General features: G+C 40.8%; 1 protein-coding gene across 1 annotated transcript in view; it reads right to left on the bottom strand.

The window, feature by feature from the left end:
- The window catches only part of Syn (synapsin), a 713,980-nt gene that overhangs the window by 504,810 nt on the left and 189,820 nt on the right, over window positions 1-19,350 (bottom strand). The window contains exon 3 of the mRNA XM_067140976.2: window positions 16,942-17,227. Coding sequence (XP_066997077.1) covers window positions 16,942-17,227 — 286 coding nt within the window. The remainder of the gene's footprint in view (window positions 1-16,941; window positions 17,228-19,350) is intronic.

Here is a 19,350-nt window from a genome sequence, read left to right as displayed (position 1 = left end):
ATTATTGTAATTATAAGTTTTATTCAATTCGATTTTGCAATGCCTGTTGCTTGCAAGATTGTACTTAGATGTATGCATATATACGTATGTGTAGAATAACACTCAATACCTTTACAGTGAGAATTGTTGTATATATCAGAGATTGGGTGTGACGTTGGTACATTAAGCAAGATTGGTGGCGATTCTGCCAAGTCATTGCCAAGTCTTGGCTACGTCATCGTGAGCTTTTAGAATATGCGCTCAGAGAGTCGGCCGCCCCGGGCTGTTTCACAACTGTATGTAATATTTGCCGCGTTGTGGGAGTATGTCATTGTTATTTCTGGAGATTACGTAGCTGTGTCAACCAACGTCTATAAAAGGTGGATGCACATTGTAGCGTCAGTCATTACTTAAACGGAAGCAGTACAGTGAAGAAGTCTACTAGATCAAGAGGCCTTAGTTGGTCAGTCAACGAGTGTGAACGAGAGATGGTGAAGACTTAGTGAGCCATTAATTATTGGTCATTGAGAGAGTGAGGCCAAAAGTTAGTTGGTCACTTAGTTGAAGACACGGACGCAAGGCTTACCATGGAGTCAGAGAGGGCAACCCTGGACCTGCCAAGAGGTAATACCATATTGACTTACAAAGAAGTCAGATGATATGGAGAAGAAGCAGTCACAAGGATGTATCACCAAGTTAGGCGTGACACATCTACAGTAAACACCAGATCAAAGGAATACGTCGTAATTACACTAAAAGTGTTGAAGGTACAGTCAAGTGAATCAGTGAGGGAAATATTTCGTATAAATTGTTAAATGTCCGGTAAAGAAGAATTCAAATTCATGCCTAGTTTCTTTCAGTTGCAATGTCATAATTTCATATTCTCATCTGTTTTATCTCAACAAGACTCACTATTTTTTGATATATTATTTAAAGAATATATATTGTTCTATCAAAAGAATTCATAGTTTTATTTCATTGACAGTAAAATATCTTAACCTCAAAATTAATGGGGAAACCGAACGCCAATCTCCTTTTCCCAGAACTTATATGGTATGTTGTCAAAAGTAAGCTTATTACCCCACACCCTAGAGATACTCAAGAGTCTCATTCTATTATTGCTGCACTGAGTGGCAGCTGGCGCCCTTCAAATAACGTATGTGTAAGTAAGCAGATAACAATAAGTGTGAGTACAAGGTCCGACGAGTGTGTATTTTATTTAATGAATATTAATTTATTATAATTTCCATTTTAAATGCAGATATTCAGATTTTCAAGTTAAATACAGTTTTATATATGTTTCAAAAGTTAGTCAGAGAGTCAGGAAACTGACAGTAGATTACTATTATTTTTCCTACTAAGCGGACGGAAATTAAAACTGCCCTTAAATGTTGAAAGTAGAGGAGGTCTACTATAAATTCTCAGTGACTTCTCTCGAAACTACGCCGGAGACTTGAAATGCAATTATCGGGATATAGGATATGGAATAATAATGTTTACTCGATCGCGTATTGACAGTGATATATTAGTATGCCATATGCCGCAATAATCACCAACAGTACACAGACCGTTATCTATCTTGTCAGTAAAGTACCGTACATTCTCTTGAACTCTTTGTTAACAAAAAATATAAAGCTATCCTATTGTTCCTAGCAAGAAATTATCACTTTCGTTACAGGTGCTACGGATCTTAAAAGTGCAAGGTAGGCTTACTGTTTACGAAATATCGTGTCTGGTACCTAGTCTTAACGAATATAAATAACTGCGGAAGTTACAACATCGTGTAATAAGCCGTCTATCTCGTATTCTACCAAAATCATTCAAGATATTTAAACCACAAAAATAAATAAAGATGGAATACTGTTTACTATTTCCTCCAACCCAGACACGAAACAAAGTAAAACTTAACCTACGTAACCTGCTGTATGTAATCTAGTGAACACTGAAAAATCACGCGATAGTTCATCATGATGCTTCGTTGTTTGTTCTTTGTGTAGAATGAAAAACATGGCAATGAAAAGAGCCGTTGCAGCAGCTGCTCATAAGCGAACAAGTGAAAGTTACAATGCAATACCAATACAAACTTTTCCTAGCACTTGCGTGGTGATTTAGTGCAGGAGATTCAAATATTCTGCGGAAACCTGTATCTCTTCTCAAAATTCGCAATCTACTAAATTTGTTCTCGCAATCTGCCGGTTGATCGCAATCGACGCATTGGTGGCCCATGTATTAGAGCAGGGCCTCTCAAACGCCCAAAACCTTACGCATGCAAACTGAGGCGCAGAGGTCCTGTGCATAGTGCATCGGTCCTACTCGGCTAGGCTTGGACCAACGCGTCGTCTCGGGGAGTCTCGGCTAAACTCGGCTCAACTCGGCTCAACTCGGCTCGGATTTGGAGCGCTACGGAGCAAGTGAGGAAGAGGGAGACAGGCGGAGCGCGCGAGACAGGTGTGGGGAAAGTGAGAGAAAGCACGTCTGCTCCAAACCGAGTTGTAGGGGTCTGCGCACTGGTCAACCAAGCGAAGTCATCTTTTGCACAGTGCACCGCGCAACGTACTGGTGCATGCACCCCGAGAGGCCCTGTATTAGAGCTTCACTAACAACCTAATCGAAATATTCCTTGTTTCAATACACCATATTATTTTTCTGTTATTATATACTTCAGAACATATTTTAGCTAATTTTGTTATATAAAAATGCACACTCAACTGTACAAAAATTGGCCGTCACAGAAAATGTTTTCCTTTCAAAATCCTCCTGTTTGAAATAAGATGAACATGGTAGTAGAATTCCAAGTATCGTATCCTCGGGCACCGGCTATCCATAGTTTACCAATATTCTCACGTTTCGAGAATGTATACGATTAAATATTTATTTCATCATCATCATCATCATCTGTTTACCCTCCAGGGTCGGCTTTTCCCTCGGACACAGCGAGGGATCCCACCTCTACCACCTCAAGGGCAGTGTCCCGGAGCTTCAGACTCTTGGTCGGGGATACAACTGGGGAGAATGACCAGTACCTAGCCCAGGCGGCCTCACCTGCTATGCTGAACAGGGGCCTTGTGGAGGGATGGGAAGATTGGAAGGGATAGGCAAGGAAGAGGGAAGGAAGCGGCCGTGGCCTTATGTTAGGTACCATCCCGGCATTTGCCTGGAGGAGAAGTGGGAAACCACGGAAAACCACTTCCAGGATGGCTGAGGTGGGAATCGAACCCAGCTCTACTCAGTTGACCTCCCGAGGCTGAGTGGACCCCGTTCCAGCCCTCGTACCACTTTTCAAATTTCGTGGCAGAGCCGGGAATCGAACCCGGGCCTCCGGGGGTGGCAGCTAATCACGCTAACCACTACACCACAGAGGCGGACAAATATTTACTTGCCGGCTAATTTTGTGTGGTTGATTATACGTATTTCATACCTTCATGTAAAGGTACCTGCACTAGTGATGACCTAAATTGACATGGGGAGCTAACCTGGTTTGCTTCGGGAGACTGGCCGGTTGAATTGGGCCAGGAGGTCTGTAGTCAGAAGGTTAGTAGGTAGATTAATTAGAAGATTGGGGTGGGATGGAGTAAGGCGAGATGGGTTGGAGGACTGCATCAAACTAGTCCAAGGACTGATGCCACAGAATAAAAACTGTACGTACGAGGGTCATTTCATGTCATGATAGTTGTATATCTTCTGATAGAACACCACGAATTTAAAATCCACTTGATGCATTTGAAGGCAGCAGACATGCGATTCTCAATGCCAACACCAAATTGGGTCCGTGTACAGGAGCTGGTGCCAGAGAATGGAGAGAATGGAGATAATGAACACAAATCTAGCACGTCTGCAGGGACTGTTATAAAATTCGGAACACTGTCGATTCAGAAATATCCGCGTGTGTGGATAATTGCTGTTGAGTCCAACACCTGTCCTCTGTTAACAGTTTTCAATGACGGTCACTTATACCTATGTGTGTCCGAATAAGGAACGCCCACTCTGCGACAGTTCAACAGTTCCTATGCGTTTGCGTTTGAAGGCCTTCGCAATTTGATATGACGAAGCTCTATCGAAAGCTCTTGCACCCGATGCTTATTTTAGCTTCGTAGGATAATGACATGAATTTCTACCATGGGGAGCTGCAATTTTTACGCAAGACCTCTGTTCAAATTTACTTAAGTATCCATCTTGGAGCACAGCAGGTAGCACACTACCCTTTTCGTGCGTTGTTAAATAGTCACCAGTGCACACAAATGTCACCTGTTGTCGGCATTCAGTAGAGTATGACACGGAATTTCAAACGTATATATTAAATTTACCGTGCTGCCATGTCCGGAAGACATAACATGGTCGCCAAGACTTACGAAGTTACCTCCATTGTTCACAAACGATCACTTAGATCGAACAGCTACCTGCAAGAGATGGTTTATTAATAATGAACAACAATATATCCAAGTTCTATTACTCTATGAATTCGGTATATGCAAAAAATTAAGACCTATGTCGATATTATTGAAGTCTTGAAGTTTTTGGTACAAAAATATGAAATGTGTGGTTTGAACAAATTCGATGTCACAGCGAGGAAGGTATGCATTAGTTGGATAACTGTAGCAGCAAGTTGAGCCTATCGGCATCCCTCCTGTCAGGCTTAGCGAGAGAGCACAAATCCACATTATTACAGTCACTGAGCAGATACAAAACTGATTCTCCTAGAGATGATTCTCACTACAAGACAATCAACTATACACAGGCGTTACTGGAACGTAGACTGTTCTGCAGTTCAGCACTTCCATTGAAGACCTTGCAAACTGCTTTCCACAGGAGAGAATAATTATGAGGAATCGTCTAATATACTTCGAAGAGACCATTTCTATGGTAATTATCTTATAAACTTCTTATTAACACATCAATAATATCAAAACTTTTGAATGAATACTATATTGATAAGATAATGGCGAAAGCAATGGAAAGATACCTCACTTTTCCAGTGCGCCACTTCAGTGACGTCTAGGCCATCGATGACTGCTGATAGTGGACCTTTTGAGGATCAGACCATCCCTCGTACCGAATACTCCACAACATTCAAAGGATATTTCTATACATGTTGAGACGTAATTAAAAAATTCTACATGTTTAGGGGGATTTCAGATGCTCAGTTAGTTGTTGCAGATTTTAGGCAACGATGTCGAACATTTAACTAAGTCAAATCGTAGTAGAGTTAAGAAATAATGTTTGCCATGAAGAAAAACCACCTTCCTTCTGATAACGTGGGATGGCGTCCACCCACTTTCCCCCTGCACTAAGGACCTGCTATTGTAAGTAATCGATTGAAAGCCTTTTCCCACTCAACCAAAATGTAAAAAAACAACATAGATGTAAACTGAATATCAGTTCTGAGATCAATATCCTCTACTTTAACAGTTCAGAATTACGATGCCTGTCACAAATAAGACCACATTCGGATACCACGAAATGCCATCTGGAACTAAAACGTCTACTATAGAAATTCAGGAAATTTTGTATATGCACACTTGAATCTAATTTCAGAACACAGCTCTGCATTCGGGAGGTGAATGGGTTCGAGCCCCACAGCCGGCTGTTTTGAGAATGATTTTCTGTGGTTTCCCAAGGATTTACCTGACGATCCTCAATGTAGAATTAGATTCTGTGAATGGACTGTTAATAACGTGCACAATAGCGTTACTGATTCCTATCGCATTCTGTTATCTGATGAAGCGCGGGCATGGTTTTGTTAATACGTGAAACTACCGATACTGGTGTTCCGAGAAACGTAATAGGTTGCATAAGAAAGCTAATCATGAACAAAAAGATGAGTGTGGTGCGCAGTTACTGGTGAAATAATAACAGTCCAAATTTCCTCAAAGATACAGTTGACAGTTGATATATTGTAAATAACATTTCAAACCTTATTTGCTGAATTAACTGAGAGGGTGGGAGGGAGGAGGAACGCAGTTTCGCATTTTCGAGCATTTTTTTATTTTTTGACGGTTCATTCAGACAATGTCCCAGCGCGAGCAGATGAGGAAGTGTTTGGCGATAGAATTATCAGCAACAACATTTGGTCCTCCCACTCTCCCCAATTTAACCCCATATGACTCTCGCAGTGGGGGAGGAATTATTAAAAGATAAAGAGTATAGAGCAAATCCATATGCCTTGGAAGAACTGAAGACGATCATACGTCAAGAAATAAATTCAATTTCCCCGAAGGAAATAGGAAGAGTGATTGTTAATTCCATTAGTCTGTGACAGAAATGTTAGGCAAACGATGGAAAGCAGTTCGAACACCTCCCTGCGTGACATGGGTGAGAAGATATAAGTTTAAGTGATTCCATTTTTGTACTAATATTAACCAGTAACTGTAGTATTGAAATTGTGGTTGGTAAAGCGTGGTCCCGTTTTACCTAGTCCATGCAGCCCCAAACCACGGACACGGGAAATTCATCTCCTCACCTGGTATATACTGTATATATAACCCTATACGTGTATAAACAATACATTCAGTAGGTAGCGAGAGGTTTAAAAAATGAACACAAACAATGCTAACGAACAGGTTGATTTAATTTCTTGTCCAATTTTAAAGTATACATCCCGCTTTGAAGTTGATGTTTCGAAACTGCAGCAGTACAGACATGAAGGAGAAGAGTCGCAAGTCAGCTTGCCCTGAAACGTGACGTGAGATTTACGAGTCAGGCAGAAGATAGATTTACATACGGCGGACTGCTTCTTCAATTTACATTATCTTTAAATAATTACGATCTCTCATCTCGTACAGGTAGGAATATTTTCGGTCTTTGTTCAGTAATAATCACAGGTATATAAACTTTGGGAATAAACTAAGGCAGAAAAAATTCACCAGTTCTCCTGTTAAAACCGAGAGATGAAATTTTGTCAGTGCGATATCATGCGAGGAACAGAATCTCCTCGGTCAGTAGCCTCAAAGGAAATGCTCTCCACGACAATTTATACTCAATGGTGATTAAGGAGAATTCTTTACGTTCAAATACTCTGATGCTCTCTATAGTTTACACCATTTTTTACTCATTTCTTGAACCCGTTGTTCTAGACATTGTTCTGTAACGAATGGCATGTAGTAAGATCTTAAACTAGAAGTGACCTGCCTGGCTGCTCTCGAACTGGTGAGACGTGTTTGCTAGCGCTCCGCTGTGATATAAAGTCTTGTATGTGTTCAAGTCAAATCGGACTGCCCGCCGGTAAACTAGTGTCTTATTTATCTTGTGCTTAGTGTTCACGTGCATTTGTGTTTAGTGACATTCGTATGCATTATCACCAGTAATGACTATGTTAACCCGCAATGAATCACCCTTTGCCTGATACAGGCAAGTTAATACACAGTGTTATTAACCTCATTTACGACACCGAGCGCAACCAACCAGTACATAGAAATCAACAGCCGCAATCATCATCACCGATTTTACCTCAAGATTACTCGAAGCATCTACTACGGCAAGATTGCTATCCAGAAAATTTACGTCAAAGTACCGAACTCCGCCAGTCCACCACCAACGTGCACCCTACTTCAGATTCACAGACTGTAACTAAGCAAATACTTCAGCCACGTAGATTTAATTATGCTCCTCGTGAACGTTTTTTTGCTATTTGCTTTACGTCGCACTGACACAGATAGGTGTTATGGCGACGATGGGATAGGAAAGGCCTAGGAGTTGGAAGGAAGCGGCCGTGGCCTTAATTATGGTACAGCCCCGGCATTTGCCTGGTGTGAAAATGGGAAACCACGGAAAACCATCTTCAAGGCTGCCGACAGTGGGACTCGAACCCACTATCTCCCGATTACTGGATACTGGCCGCACTTAAGCGACTGCAGCTATCTAGCTCGGTCCTCGTGAACTAGTGACTGGTGAAAGTATACAACAGTGCAATTAAGACATGGATACTATCAGTCGTGAATACATACGATCAAATAGGACTATCAGCTCATCAACGTACTCCTTACCCTGCTAATGATACACCCACCAATCGGCATCGCGTGTCAACATCACCACAGAGTAGCACTCTTGATGTTCTCAAGGCTCCTACTCACAATCGCTTTCAACCACTTAATGATCTTAACAACATAGACGATCAACGTTACGATCAAGTAACTCCAACAATTACCGAGAAGATCCCAGCAATCTGCTTACGCTAAGTAAATAATCATCAGCTACTAGTTCAAGACATCGGAAAAATCGCCCAATCCGACTTCGATACACAGTTAATCAGTAATGTTGTAAAAGTGTTCGCTACAACAACAACAACAACAACAACAGGCTTTCGAGCGCTGACTGCATATTTCGAGTCAATTCACCAGCAATACTACACTCATAGAAACCTTGCAGATAAAAACGTTTCAGTAATAATACCAAATGTACCATATTCGCTCAGTGATCAAGAGATATTTGCTGAATTACATGAGCTCAGATTCCCAGTTCACAAGGTCACTCGCTTTTTAAATAAAGATAAGCATCCCACCTCACTCTGCGCAGTTGAACTCTCTGACACTGATGAAGGAAAGGAAACTTAATCTCACGTTGTTGTCTCGCAGTATAGTTAAAGTTGAATTACGCCACTATAGCAGCGAAATTCCTCAATATACACGTTGCCAAGCTTATGGCCACACTAAGATTTATTGCCAGTTACCACCATGATGCGTTCGCTACATTCGTTCTCATCATTACTCCCCAGTGCACAGTTCCCAAATCGGTTCAACCACAATGTTTCAACTGTCAGCAACATCACGACGCCAACTTCAAATATTGCCCTCACTAGTTAAAACTTAATGAACGCACACTTAACAGGCATCGACAAACATAGACCTCCTGGCGAGCCTCGTACTCCCAACAACAACAATAACAATAACAGTGGCAGCAGTACCGGGAATCAAGGCATCCTCACTCGCAGCAACGACCTACGGGGGACGTTCCGCCACCCAATAATAATGCACATTTACCACCTCTCACTCCACTCCCATACAACCTGCGCCACTCATTACTAACAACTACGTTGCAGCTATGAGATCCTTACCTTCCTCTCAACAACAACGACAACCTCAACAAGAAACCACGACCACACCTGCCAACCAATCTCCTGCCAGGGACTTCTCTCAGCTTCTCAGTCTCTTAAAATCAGTTATTGTTTCTTATCTCTCACAAATTCGTGAATTTATCCTCCCTTGCCTGTCGTCTACTCTTCAACATGGAGGAACGTAACTTACAGACAGTTCGTCAATTAACACTTGTAAACTGGAATGCAAGCGGTATTCGTCAAAACCGCTCAATGTTTATAGTTTTCCTTGCAAGGCATAATGTTGACGTTGCTTGTGTTAGTGAATCTCACCTTCTTCCAAATAAAAAATTTAAAATTCCTGGTTACCTGATTTACCGTTCGGACAGAACAGCGCTAGTTGCCTCAGGTGGAGTTGCCAACTTGATAAGGAAGAGATTTGCTCACTGTAGTAGTCATTTACCAGTCTTGCCCGCTATGGAAACAGTGGGGATTGAACTGAAATGCCATGACATCGATGACCTTCTGGTGATATGTGCCTACAAGGCACCCAAATATAAATTAAACGATAAGCATTTTGAACTTCTTCTCACAAGTGGATATTCACCCTTATTACTTGGAGATCTTAATATTAAACATATATCATGGGTTTGCAGAGCCAGAAATCCAAATGGATACCGTCTTCTTGATGCAATTAGTTCCTATGGAATACAAATCTTAGCAACACCCGAACCTACGCATTATTTATTTAATCTACGAGTACAACCAGAGAGAATTGACACTGGGCTGGCAAAGGACCTCAACTTTCCCATCCATATGCGACCTCAGGCTGAGCTAACTTCTGATCATTGTCCAGTATTGGTCACATTTCACGCGACCACATACACCTCAGTCAACAATCCACGATTGATCACTGGTCGTATAGATTGTCATCAATTTCAAATGTCACTAGATATCTCACTGACTCAGCCTTATAAGTTGAAAAGCTGTGAAGGTATTGACAACGCTTGTTCAGAATGTAACGGACACCATAGTAACCTGCGTGAAATCTTCAGTGTTACACATCTTTAAACCATTACGAATTTCCAGTGATCTCCCACAAAATATCTTGCGCCTGATAAAAGACAAACATCAAATTAGACGTCCTTGGCAAAAAGAACGCCGTCTCTGGCAACATAGCAGGCTAAATGCCCTAACACGTAGGGTCAGAACGGAACTGGACCAATATCGAATTTCTTCATACCAACGTTATTTAGCAAACATTCACCCAGATGACCACACACACTGGACAGCAATTAAACGAATTTTCTGAGAACCAATAATCATACCACCTCCGAAAAGTAAATATCACATACTATACCAGTGAAAGACAGGCACTTAATCACGCACGTGATCGAGCATGAGAAGTACGCAGGGCGTGTGCTGTCTTAGAACAGGAGAGTGTACAGAGATGGAGCTGCAGTTCAATAAATATTGCATAGTAGACTCCACTAACTTTTATTACTATTGGCAAACGTATATAAATTCCCTGTGATCTCATAAAATCCTTATAGAATGGAACGTGCATACACTCAAAATTTGATATTTGAAAGCAAATGCAGTTTACTTTTGACGTTTGAATTCTATTAGTGATTGACATTTAGTTATAGTAAAATGTTCAAAGTTCATTCATGAAGTTAAACGCTCAATTCAAAATTATAACGAAATACAGTAAATAAAGTTCCTTCTTCGAATAATTAATCAATTTGACTTGTTATGAAAATAAATGAAGTTCACTCTTGATGTTCTAAATTGAATGCCTAATTCAAAAATTATCGTAAATTAATTAGAGTTCACTCTTGAAATAATTAGTAAAATTGATATCACTCAAGTTCTAATTTACTGTAAAAATATCTAACGAAATGGCTAAGTCTCGATTGCATTCCATTAATGTCCTTCAAAGTTCTTTCCACTCGTTAGCAAGTTCGTTTGAGCTTTGGAGTAGCTCTGGTAAGACTTAATATTACACTGTCTTTACGTGTAAAATTGCAAGTTATTTGAAAAATTGAAAGTCACTTGAGAAATTGAAAGTAACTTATGAACTTGAAAGTTAAATTGGAAGTCACTTGATAAATTGATAGTTACTTGAAAAACTGAAAGTGACTTGTGAACATGGAAGTTAAATAAGAATTCACAGTCCATACAGTTAGAAATGACAGTTCTTTAAACAACACAGGTGCATATCACCTTTAAGTTGTTCTGGATCTTCAGGTTGCTGGCTCCGTCTGACTGCGTCCTCACAGGTCCATAGTATCACGTATCCACCGGCAACCAGAAACACCATTACCACTTGTCCCCGACGATCCGGAACACCATTACCACGTATCCCCCGAAGCTACTACGTCCCACGATGGAAGTTCACACGATGACAAGGGTGTTTAAGTCTATGCATGTGGCGTCAAATTGCTCACGCCACTTGATGTGTTATAGCACTGTCGGTTTGTAATTAACACGTATAACGTTCGTACGGAAATTTCACTTCTGATATTTTGAACCAAGGTTCCACTTAATAGTGCGATCGAACCGGCACTGTCCAACTGCACAAGTTCGATACGATGAATGCACAGTGTTACCGACTGTAAGTTTGAATACAGTTCGTGAAATCTAAACAGAGTCTGCACATTCTATCTCACACACGATAATGTCGTAATATTCATTTACACAGTCTATGTTCCCTTACGTGAAATAATGGGCACGTAATTTTAAGAAACAGAGTCCTAACTAGCTGGTCACTTGCAAAAGTTCAAATACTTAAACCTATCTCATCAAATTGTAAGTAAATATTTTTTACTGACAGTTCTGTAGCACACGGCACAAAATGATATGTCCCATTGAACAAAGTATCACACTTGTGTTTTCAAGTAAGCAACGTAAAATGTTAAAGTGTTTGAATGATTCTAAATAAATCCTTTAGAAGTGGACGAAACATTTTAGTGTATAAAGTCACACTGCTGTCAAAGTCAAAGTTCTCACCTAGGTCGTGCCTCGCTGATACTGAGTTCGAAGTTACAGACGTTCGGAACTTGGCACTCCACGCACTAAGTCAAAGCATACTCGCCAGTTCTATGTCATGCAGCAGACCTCCATCGGGCTCTACTGTCGGTCGTTGTGTGTGTCGTTGAGTTTTCAGGCTCACCTTTTATACAAAAACTTGACCCTCAGCGTGGGCGTCATGGATATCACCCAATATTTTAACATTTTAATATCTCCGTGAATAATGCAGCTATCGACTTGAAATTTGAGTTCGAGCTATTTGTCATTGCCAGCTACACGATCCCGTTGTCCATTTGATGTTATCTCATCAGGAAGCGGTGATGGAAAAAAGCTTCTAGATCATTCCTTCTGACGTGCAGGCCACGTGTTCGGTGACGTCGCGGTCGTGCTTCGGCAAGCTGCAGCCGAACTTGCCAGCAGCATTCTTTGCGTCACAGACTACAGCGCGCACGATTTAAACTTATGAAACAGGCCGCGCGTCCCCCAGTACGATCACGGGCAATTGCAGGCGTAAGCGGATGGTTCCTGTTTCAATACATAGATGATATAGACAACTGCAATATTCTTGCAGCATACTTTGAGTCCACATTTTCGCCGAACACAACAGGATCTGAAAATTCTACCTTACCAGTAGGAGATGCTCTCCAAGCCGAAAACAATAAACTTACTGCACTCACCTGAGTACTCTTCACCTCACCACGAGGAGTGGAAATTCGATGAAATCACCGTTTTCCACAAACCTGGCAAACCTGCCAGCCTCCCTTCGAGCTATAGAACAATCAGTCTCCTTCCTACCTTATTCAAATTCTTCGATACGATTCTCTACCGTAGAATATCTGCTTACGTCCTCAAGAATGACATGCTGCCAACTTTCCAGTTTGGTAAACAATCAACGGTCCACCAGCTTCCACGTGTCACTGAATCCAGAATCAAAGGCTATGAACACAAGCAACATACAGCGGCAGTATTCCTGTATATAGCATAAACATTTGACACTCTGTGGCATGAAGGCCTGCTGTTATTGTTACATCGAATTGCTCTCCCACATTACCTCATCACCATAGTCAAGACCTTCGTAACACACCTAGCGTTTATTGTACGAATCGCAGGCAAAACATCCACACCGAAAAAAATAACTGCTGAAGTACCACAAGAATCCATTCTAGCACCACTTCAGTTTAATATCTTTATGAGTGACATCCCTGATATTACACCTTCATGCACAGCAATGTACGCCGACGATTCAGTTCTTTTTACCGCCCATTCTGATCACCACGAAGACATCTACAGCCTACAAAATTCTCTAATTCTGCTTTCTCAGTGGTTCCAGACATGGGGAATCTCCTTGGATCCCACTAAGACAGGAGCGAATATATTTTTACTCAGGCCATACACCGCTCCACTGTCTCTTATGCTCTACAATAACAGACTAACATGGCTACCACGCGACACCGCAGTCAAATATCTTGATGTTCTCTTAGACACACGCTTGACTTGGAATGCTCATATTAAACGATTAACAACATTGGCATGCGCTTATTTACATACATTATATCCTATTCTAAATAGGAGAACCTCGCTTGGAAATGAATGCTCATTATTGTTGTACATACAGAGTACTTCTCCGACCAATAATCACCTATGCTTCTCCAGTTTGGGGAGGAGCTTCCAACAATCAACCAAAAATACCGCTAATTTTTCAAAATAGAGTGCTCCGCATTATCAATAACGCTCCGTAGTACCTGCGCAACAAGCAACAATGCAAGGGTCCCCATTATCACCTATCTTATACAATATCGCTACTGACCACATACCGCTGAATATGGATACACTATGGGTGATGGGTTAACTCAATGACAATTTTGGGTTTTGCTGACGGTACTGTAATAATTGGAAAAATACAAGCAATGAGCTCTCGAAATCATTAACTTAGCAATTGAGAGATTTCAGGAATTAGGGTTGAAAATAAACGCAAACAAATAAATAGCTATCGACATTAATAAAGGAAAAATCAGCAGTGGGAACCTGTGCGTATCAAACGGAACAACTATACGGTGCATTTCCGGATCTGAATGCATTAAATACCCGGGAATGAATTTCGGTGAGGCAATTGTATTTGATCCTGAGCAATCTATCACATTACTGCAAGAGAAACTAAACGCCCTGACAACGTCCCCTTGGCTACATCCCGATCAAAAATTTAACATCTTAAATTAATCCTTGTGTCCCACATTGATATATCAATTCCTTTCCACTCCACTGGAAAAACTACCGCACGTAAACTCCGGCTGAGGACACCTCTGCGGAGGTTCGGAACTGCCTTCGGACAGAATACACCCTTACCTTACCACTGTAAAAAATCTCCAACGATTTTTAGATGATGTCGACAAAATTATTAAGAATACTCTCAAGGAGATTTTATCACTGACACACCAGATGCAATGATCTATTCTGCCAAACCAGTTAAAGTTATGGGTTTTTTATTCGTGCAAGGTGGGAAGCAACTCTACAACAGATCAACAGCTGTAACATCCTCCGCAAAGCTGGCAATAAGAACACTGAAGCAACGAGAAACCTCGAAGTTGAAACCGCTCATTGCGCGTCCACCCTTAACATCGAATATCTCACCGAAAATGCTGCTAAACTGCAGACACGTGACGGCTTGTTGGACACCATGAAACTCAGGAGATCTCTCAGAGACCAGGAATATAAAAATGGTGCCTATTAAACCAGAAAGGCAAAAGGCGTATGCCTATACAAATATAAGAGTTTATTCCAGCCAACCGGTGGATAAGAAAACAGGAAGGACTCACAAGCAGCGAGGGGAAAGAGCTCTCAAAATGACAGCGAATTTAGCTCCCGTGAGTGCCATACCAGGCAGATCCAAAGACGGTAACCACTGCAGACTATGCGGCGAGATTGAAACTTTGGCACACGTCTTAGGACCTTGCCCATTTGACGAATGCTTACGGAACACGAGACACAATCACATCCAGTCTTCCTTGGCTGATACGCTACGTGGTAAAGGGTACCTACTACACGTAGAGATCGCCTTCACATCCGGGAGCAAATGTTTCATTCTCGATCCGAATGTCAGATTTGAAACAGATGTATAACAGCCCGTTGAAGTCGATGAAGAAAGAAAGATATATTCACCAACCATTCCATATTACCTCAATAAGTACAACCTTGAGGACATCGAGGTCATAGGGCTCATTCTGGGTGCAAAGGGCACCATTCCTAAACTACTAGTCACCTACTTACGACGCTTTGGTGTACCGAATAAGACCATCGTGAGCTGGAGCATTCAAACATTGAAAGCCTCGATAGCAATCTTGAGGCATCATTATACGATCCATCCACTTAATTACATCATTTAAAGTAATTTATCAGTTGCTTCTTTGTTTTCTATATTATCAATAGAATGATTTTTTTTACTCTGTACTCTGTACATAATTTATATTGAATGATATTCTTTGCCGGTTGGGAAACGTCAGTCATTAGAAGAATATAAATAAATAAATAAATAAATAAATAAATATTATTATTATTATTATTATTATTATTATTATTATTATTATTATTATTATTATTATTATTATTATTATTATTGTCCTCTAATCACATTTACCTGTGGTAAATATTAGTACAAGAAATATCTTAGACCTATTCTATTTACTTTTAGATTTGCAGGAGCCATACTGGCACATTTTGGATCTTCTCTTTTGCTATCTGTTTAACGTCAATCTCAGATAAATGGTCGGCTACGGCGGCCGTAGCGTTGTTTAAATAACAGCCTCGACTTATTAATGTGGAAATTGGAAACCTTGGAAAACCATTTTCAGAGCTGCCGACGATGGAGTTTATCTCTCCACTGGAATCATACAACTACACGACGCATACAATGCAGCCAAATCGCTCAGTCCTTTTGGTTTTGGCTGAGGTTTTGAGGCCGGATGTCCTTCCTGATATATGTTTTTGTGATTCTTCCACAGTCATCAGAATTCAATCCTAGGTTGTCAGGATAGAAAGTCAGCATCTGTTTTACAATGCTAATTATTGTAGTAGAAAATTGATGTGGTATTACCTAATATCACGTTCTGAATCATTTAATCTAATTCTAAACTCATACAATTATGGTTACACGTAGTACCACAGTCCATGCAGTAACATACAATAACAACTAGTTTCTACATTCAATCGAAGATAGAGGTGACGACTAAAGGTGAACTATAAATACGTGGGACAGGTTACAGAAGATACTGATGTCTAAATAAAGCATAAAGGAAATACGTGACAAAACGTCTGTCCGTCACTTGTGGTCTAGGGGTTAGTGTAGCTTCCCACCCAGCACGCCCGGTTTCGATTTCCGACTGTGGTTGAAGGAACGGAACGGGATGCACTAATCCTCCGATAATACAACTGAAAACTGAAGCGAGTTAAAATTCCATTCTTGGTCGCCATGGAATTAATTTCTCCATGTTTACTTTAATTCAAGATGAATCTCTTGATGGTACTTAAAAGGGAGGACACTATACCTTTCTTTCCACTCCCAGCAACAGGGGTACAAGAATAAAATATAACATATATAGTAAACGCGGAAGTGATGATCAAAATGCCTCTTACACATAGTAACAACAACACAATATCTGCAAAGTTTTCAGTTAAGCTGTAATGCGTGAAGTTCGGCACATCAGTATATTTTGGGAATGACAAATCGTGTCATGTTTAGGGGAGGTATAAAGAAGTATATTGGTTGATGACATTTACTTTAAGTTTAGATTTTTATGCTGAAATCCATGACAAGAAAATCTTTGTTCCACTTATGGATACATCTTCCCCAAGAAAACAAGTCACGGTTCTACATTAGCAGACTAATAAACATGTAGGAATGTTATTCTTACCTGGAAGTTGTAAATAGCGTGCAAGGAGTTGATGCTAGGCACACCGCCAAACTTGAAACCCAGCAAGAGATTTTTGTTGTCCTCGCCGGCATCACGCAAGTTCTGCCGTATCAATACGAAGTCTGGCCGGAAAGAGCGAACCACTTTGGTACCATTCCGGAACACCGCCATACTCACGGTAGTTCCGGATTCAGCGTTAGCCACTAACGTCAGTTCCTTGAACTCAGCCTGTTCTACACGAATATCGTAATCTCCGTGCAGTCTCTTTCCACGGAAATATTTGGACCTGAAAACAAAATAATAACAATAATAATAATAATAATAATCATAATAATAATAATAATAATAATAATAATAATAATAATAATAATAATAATAATAATGATCGTCTTCGTCAGCAACAGCAACAGCTAAAAATGAAATGATGGTTTATGTTAAATGAAAATTGACCATTTTTCATTGTTATTCCAGTCTCACCAATTTAGTATGGAGTAAAAGTGAGTTGCCATTTGAGAGATTTATTCTGCGCGACCTTTAAATGATTTTGCAAATATCGCTGCGTACTATGGAGTATGTTAGTCAAAAGTTACGGAGGCAAGTCTGAAATTTCATATATTCAGAATGAAACATATTTCTTCAAGACTGCACGAGCGCTCATCTTCTTGATTATGTAGCTTAAATACTGAAGACGTGGCAGACCTGTATAAGAAATGAAACTATTAGGACGGTGGCTGAAAAGTGCAGCTTGGGAATGTGCTGCATTATCTTGTTATTACTGCTACTAAAATGCTTTAATTTCGTCCCTGAAGGGGACGGCGGGCCTCCCGGACGGTAACGTTGTCTCACAGGCCAGGAAGATGTAATACGGTGAAGGAAAAGTTCGGAGAAAGTGAGGGAGGAAGATTGCAGTTGTGGCCTATGCTAGGAACTGCCCGGCATTCACCATAGTGAAGGAGAATGGACAACCATGGAAAACCATTCTCAGGACAGCGGACGGTGAGAACGAGACCCTCTCCGTCTCCTGAATGCAGAGGCGTAGAGCCACGACAGAGCTGCGGCCACCCCTCATCTGCTCGGTTGGTTGTTCGGAGTACAGTGCCATCAAACCACGGACCAACAGTGGCCACCTATAGGCCGAAGCCCACTCTGCATCCCTCGACCTCTATTGTTACTGTATTTGTATTCTTTCTGGCCCAAGCTACTGGAGTAATCAACTGTTGAGCAGTGCTACGTCTGGTGGCTTGTGTAAGTTTTCGGACTCAACGCGCAACTACAGCATGGAATCTCCATTGCCCAGTATATTGTCAATAATTATTAATATCTAATTTTGACAACAATCCTACTACATTTAAAATATTACAGCTCATAAACGGTCTCCAAATACAACTATTTGTGATATCGAGGCACCAAACGTTCAGTTTGTTTTAGTTATCTATCCCATAGAAACATCTGAAATCTGTTCCTTTCTCATTACGGTCAGACTACTTGCTTATCTGATCTACGTGAAATGGTGAACTGTGCGCTCTCTACAATCATGTACTAGTAAGGAAATCGAACAAAGTGCTCTTCCCACTTTAGACCTACAGTATATTACAGGCGTAAAAGATTCGATATTGGAAATTAGATGGTGAAGTTTCACAGGCAACATTCAATGGAGTTGGATATGATTTATGCTTATGACCAGATGGATTTAAAACTTCACAACATGCGAGAGACACAGGAGTGCTCGTGAAAATTGAACAGTGTTATACGCCTAGTATTCACCATTGAAAAGAAGAAGGGAGAAAACTACGTACTGTAAACGTATCGGTAATAAATGTAACCGTACCGGTAACTGACTGAGGGAATGAAGGCGTTTTCTAGCGTTCTTTGTCCGTATGGAAGTTGTGTTCATCCGAGTGCGCAAGAACTCCGACTTGTTGGCGTCGTCTCAAATATTTTGTGGCTTAAATATTCCCCGGAGGGGAAAGATAGCTAAGGAAAGAACAAAGAGGGATGATAACATTCTAATCCCCCGCCCACATAAAATGGCCGAAATACAATAGGGCCAACTTGCTAACTTTATATAAGACTGGATATTTCGGGATAATTGCATGACTTAGTAAGTAAAAGTTCGGCAAGTCATATGTGAGCATTTTAGACCTCTGAGAAAATTAGAAAGGATTATAAAAATTCAGTATTAGTCAAACTGTGTCGCAGCAGATAAGGTAGGCGTCAGTAGAGTAGCCAAGCTAGCTGTGGACACAGACTCAGAAAGGAAAATCCCAGAAGAGGCGTCCCTATTTGAACAAAGATATTAATCTAATCAAAGACCGAATTACTCCCCACAGGTGATAATATGTCATGGAATTATGAGCTACACGTTTTGACCGCATCATTGATGTCAGAAGACCATTAGAACACGAGATA

Source organism: Anabrus simplex, chromosome 2 (assembly GCF_040414725.1).
Source record: "Anabrus simplex isolate iqAnaSimp1 chromosome 2, ASM4041472v1, whole genome shotgun sequence".
NCBI lineage: Eukaryota > Metazoa > Arthropoda > Insecta > Orthoptera > Tettigoniidae > Anabrus > Anabrus simplex.
The sequence above is the reverse complement of the archived record's forward strand: the minus strand, read 5'-3'. Positions and strand labels throughout refer to the sequence as shown.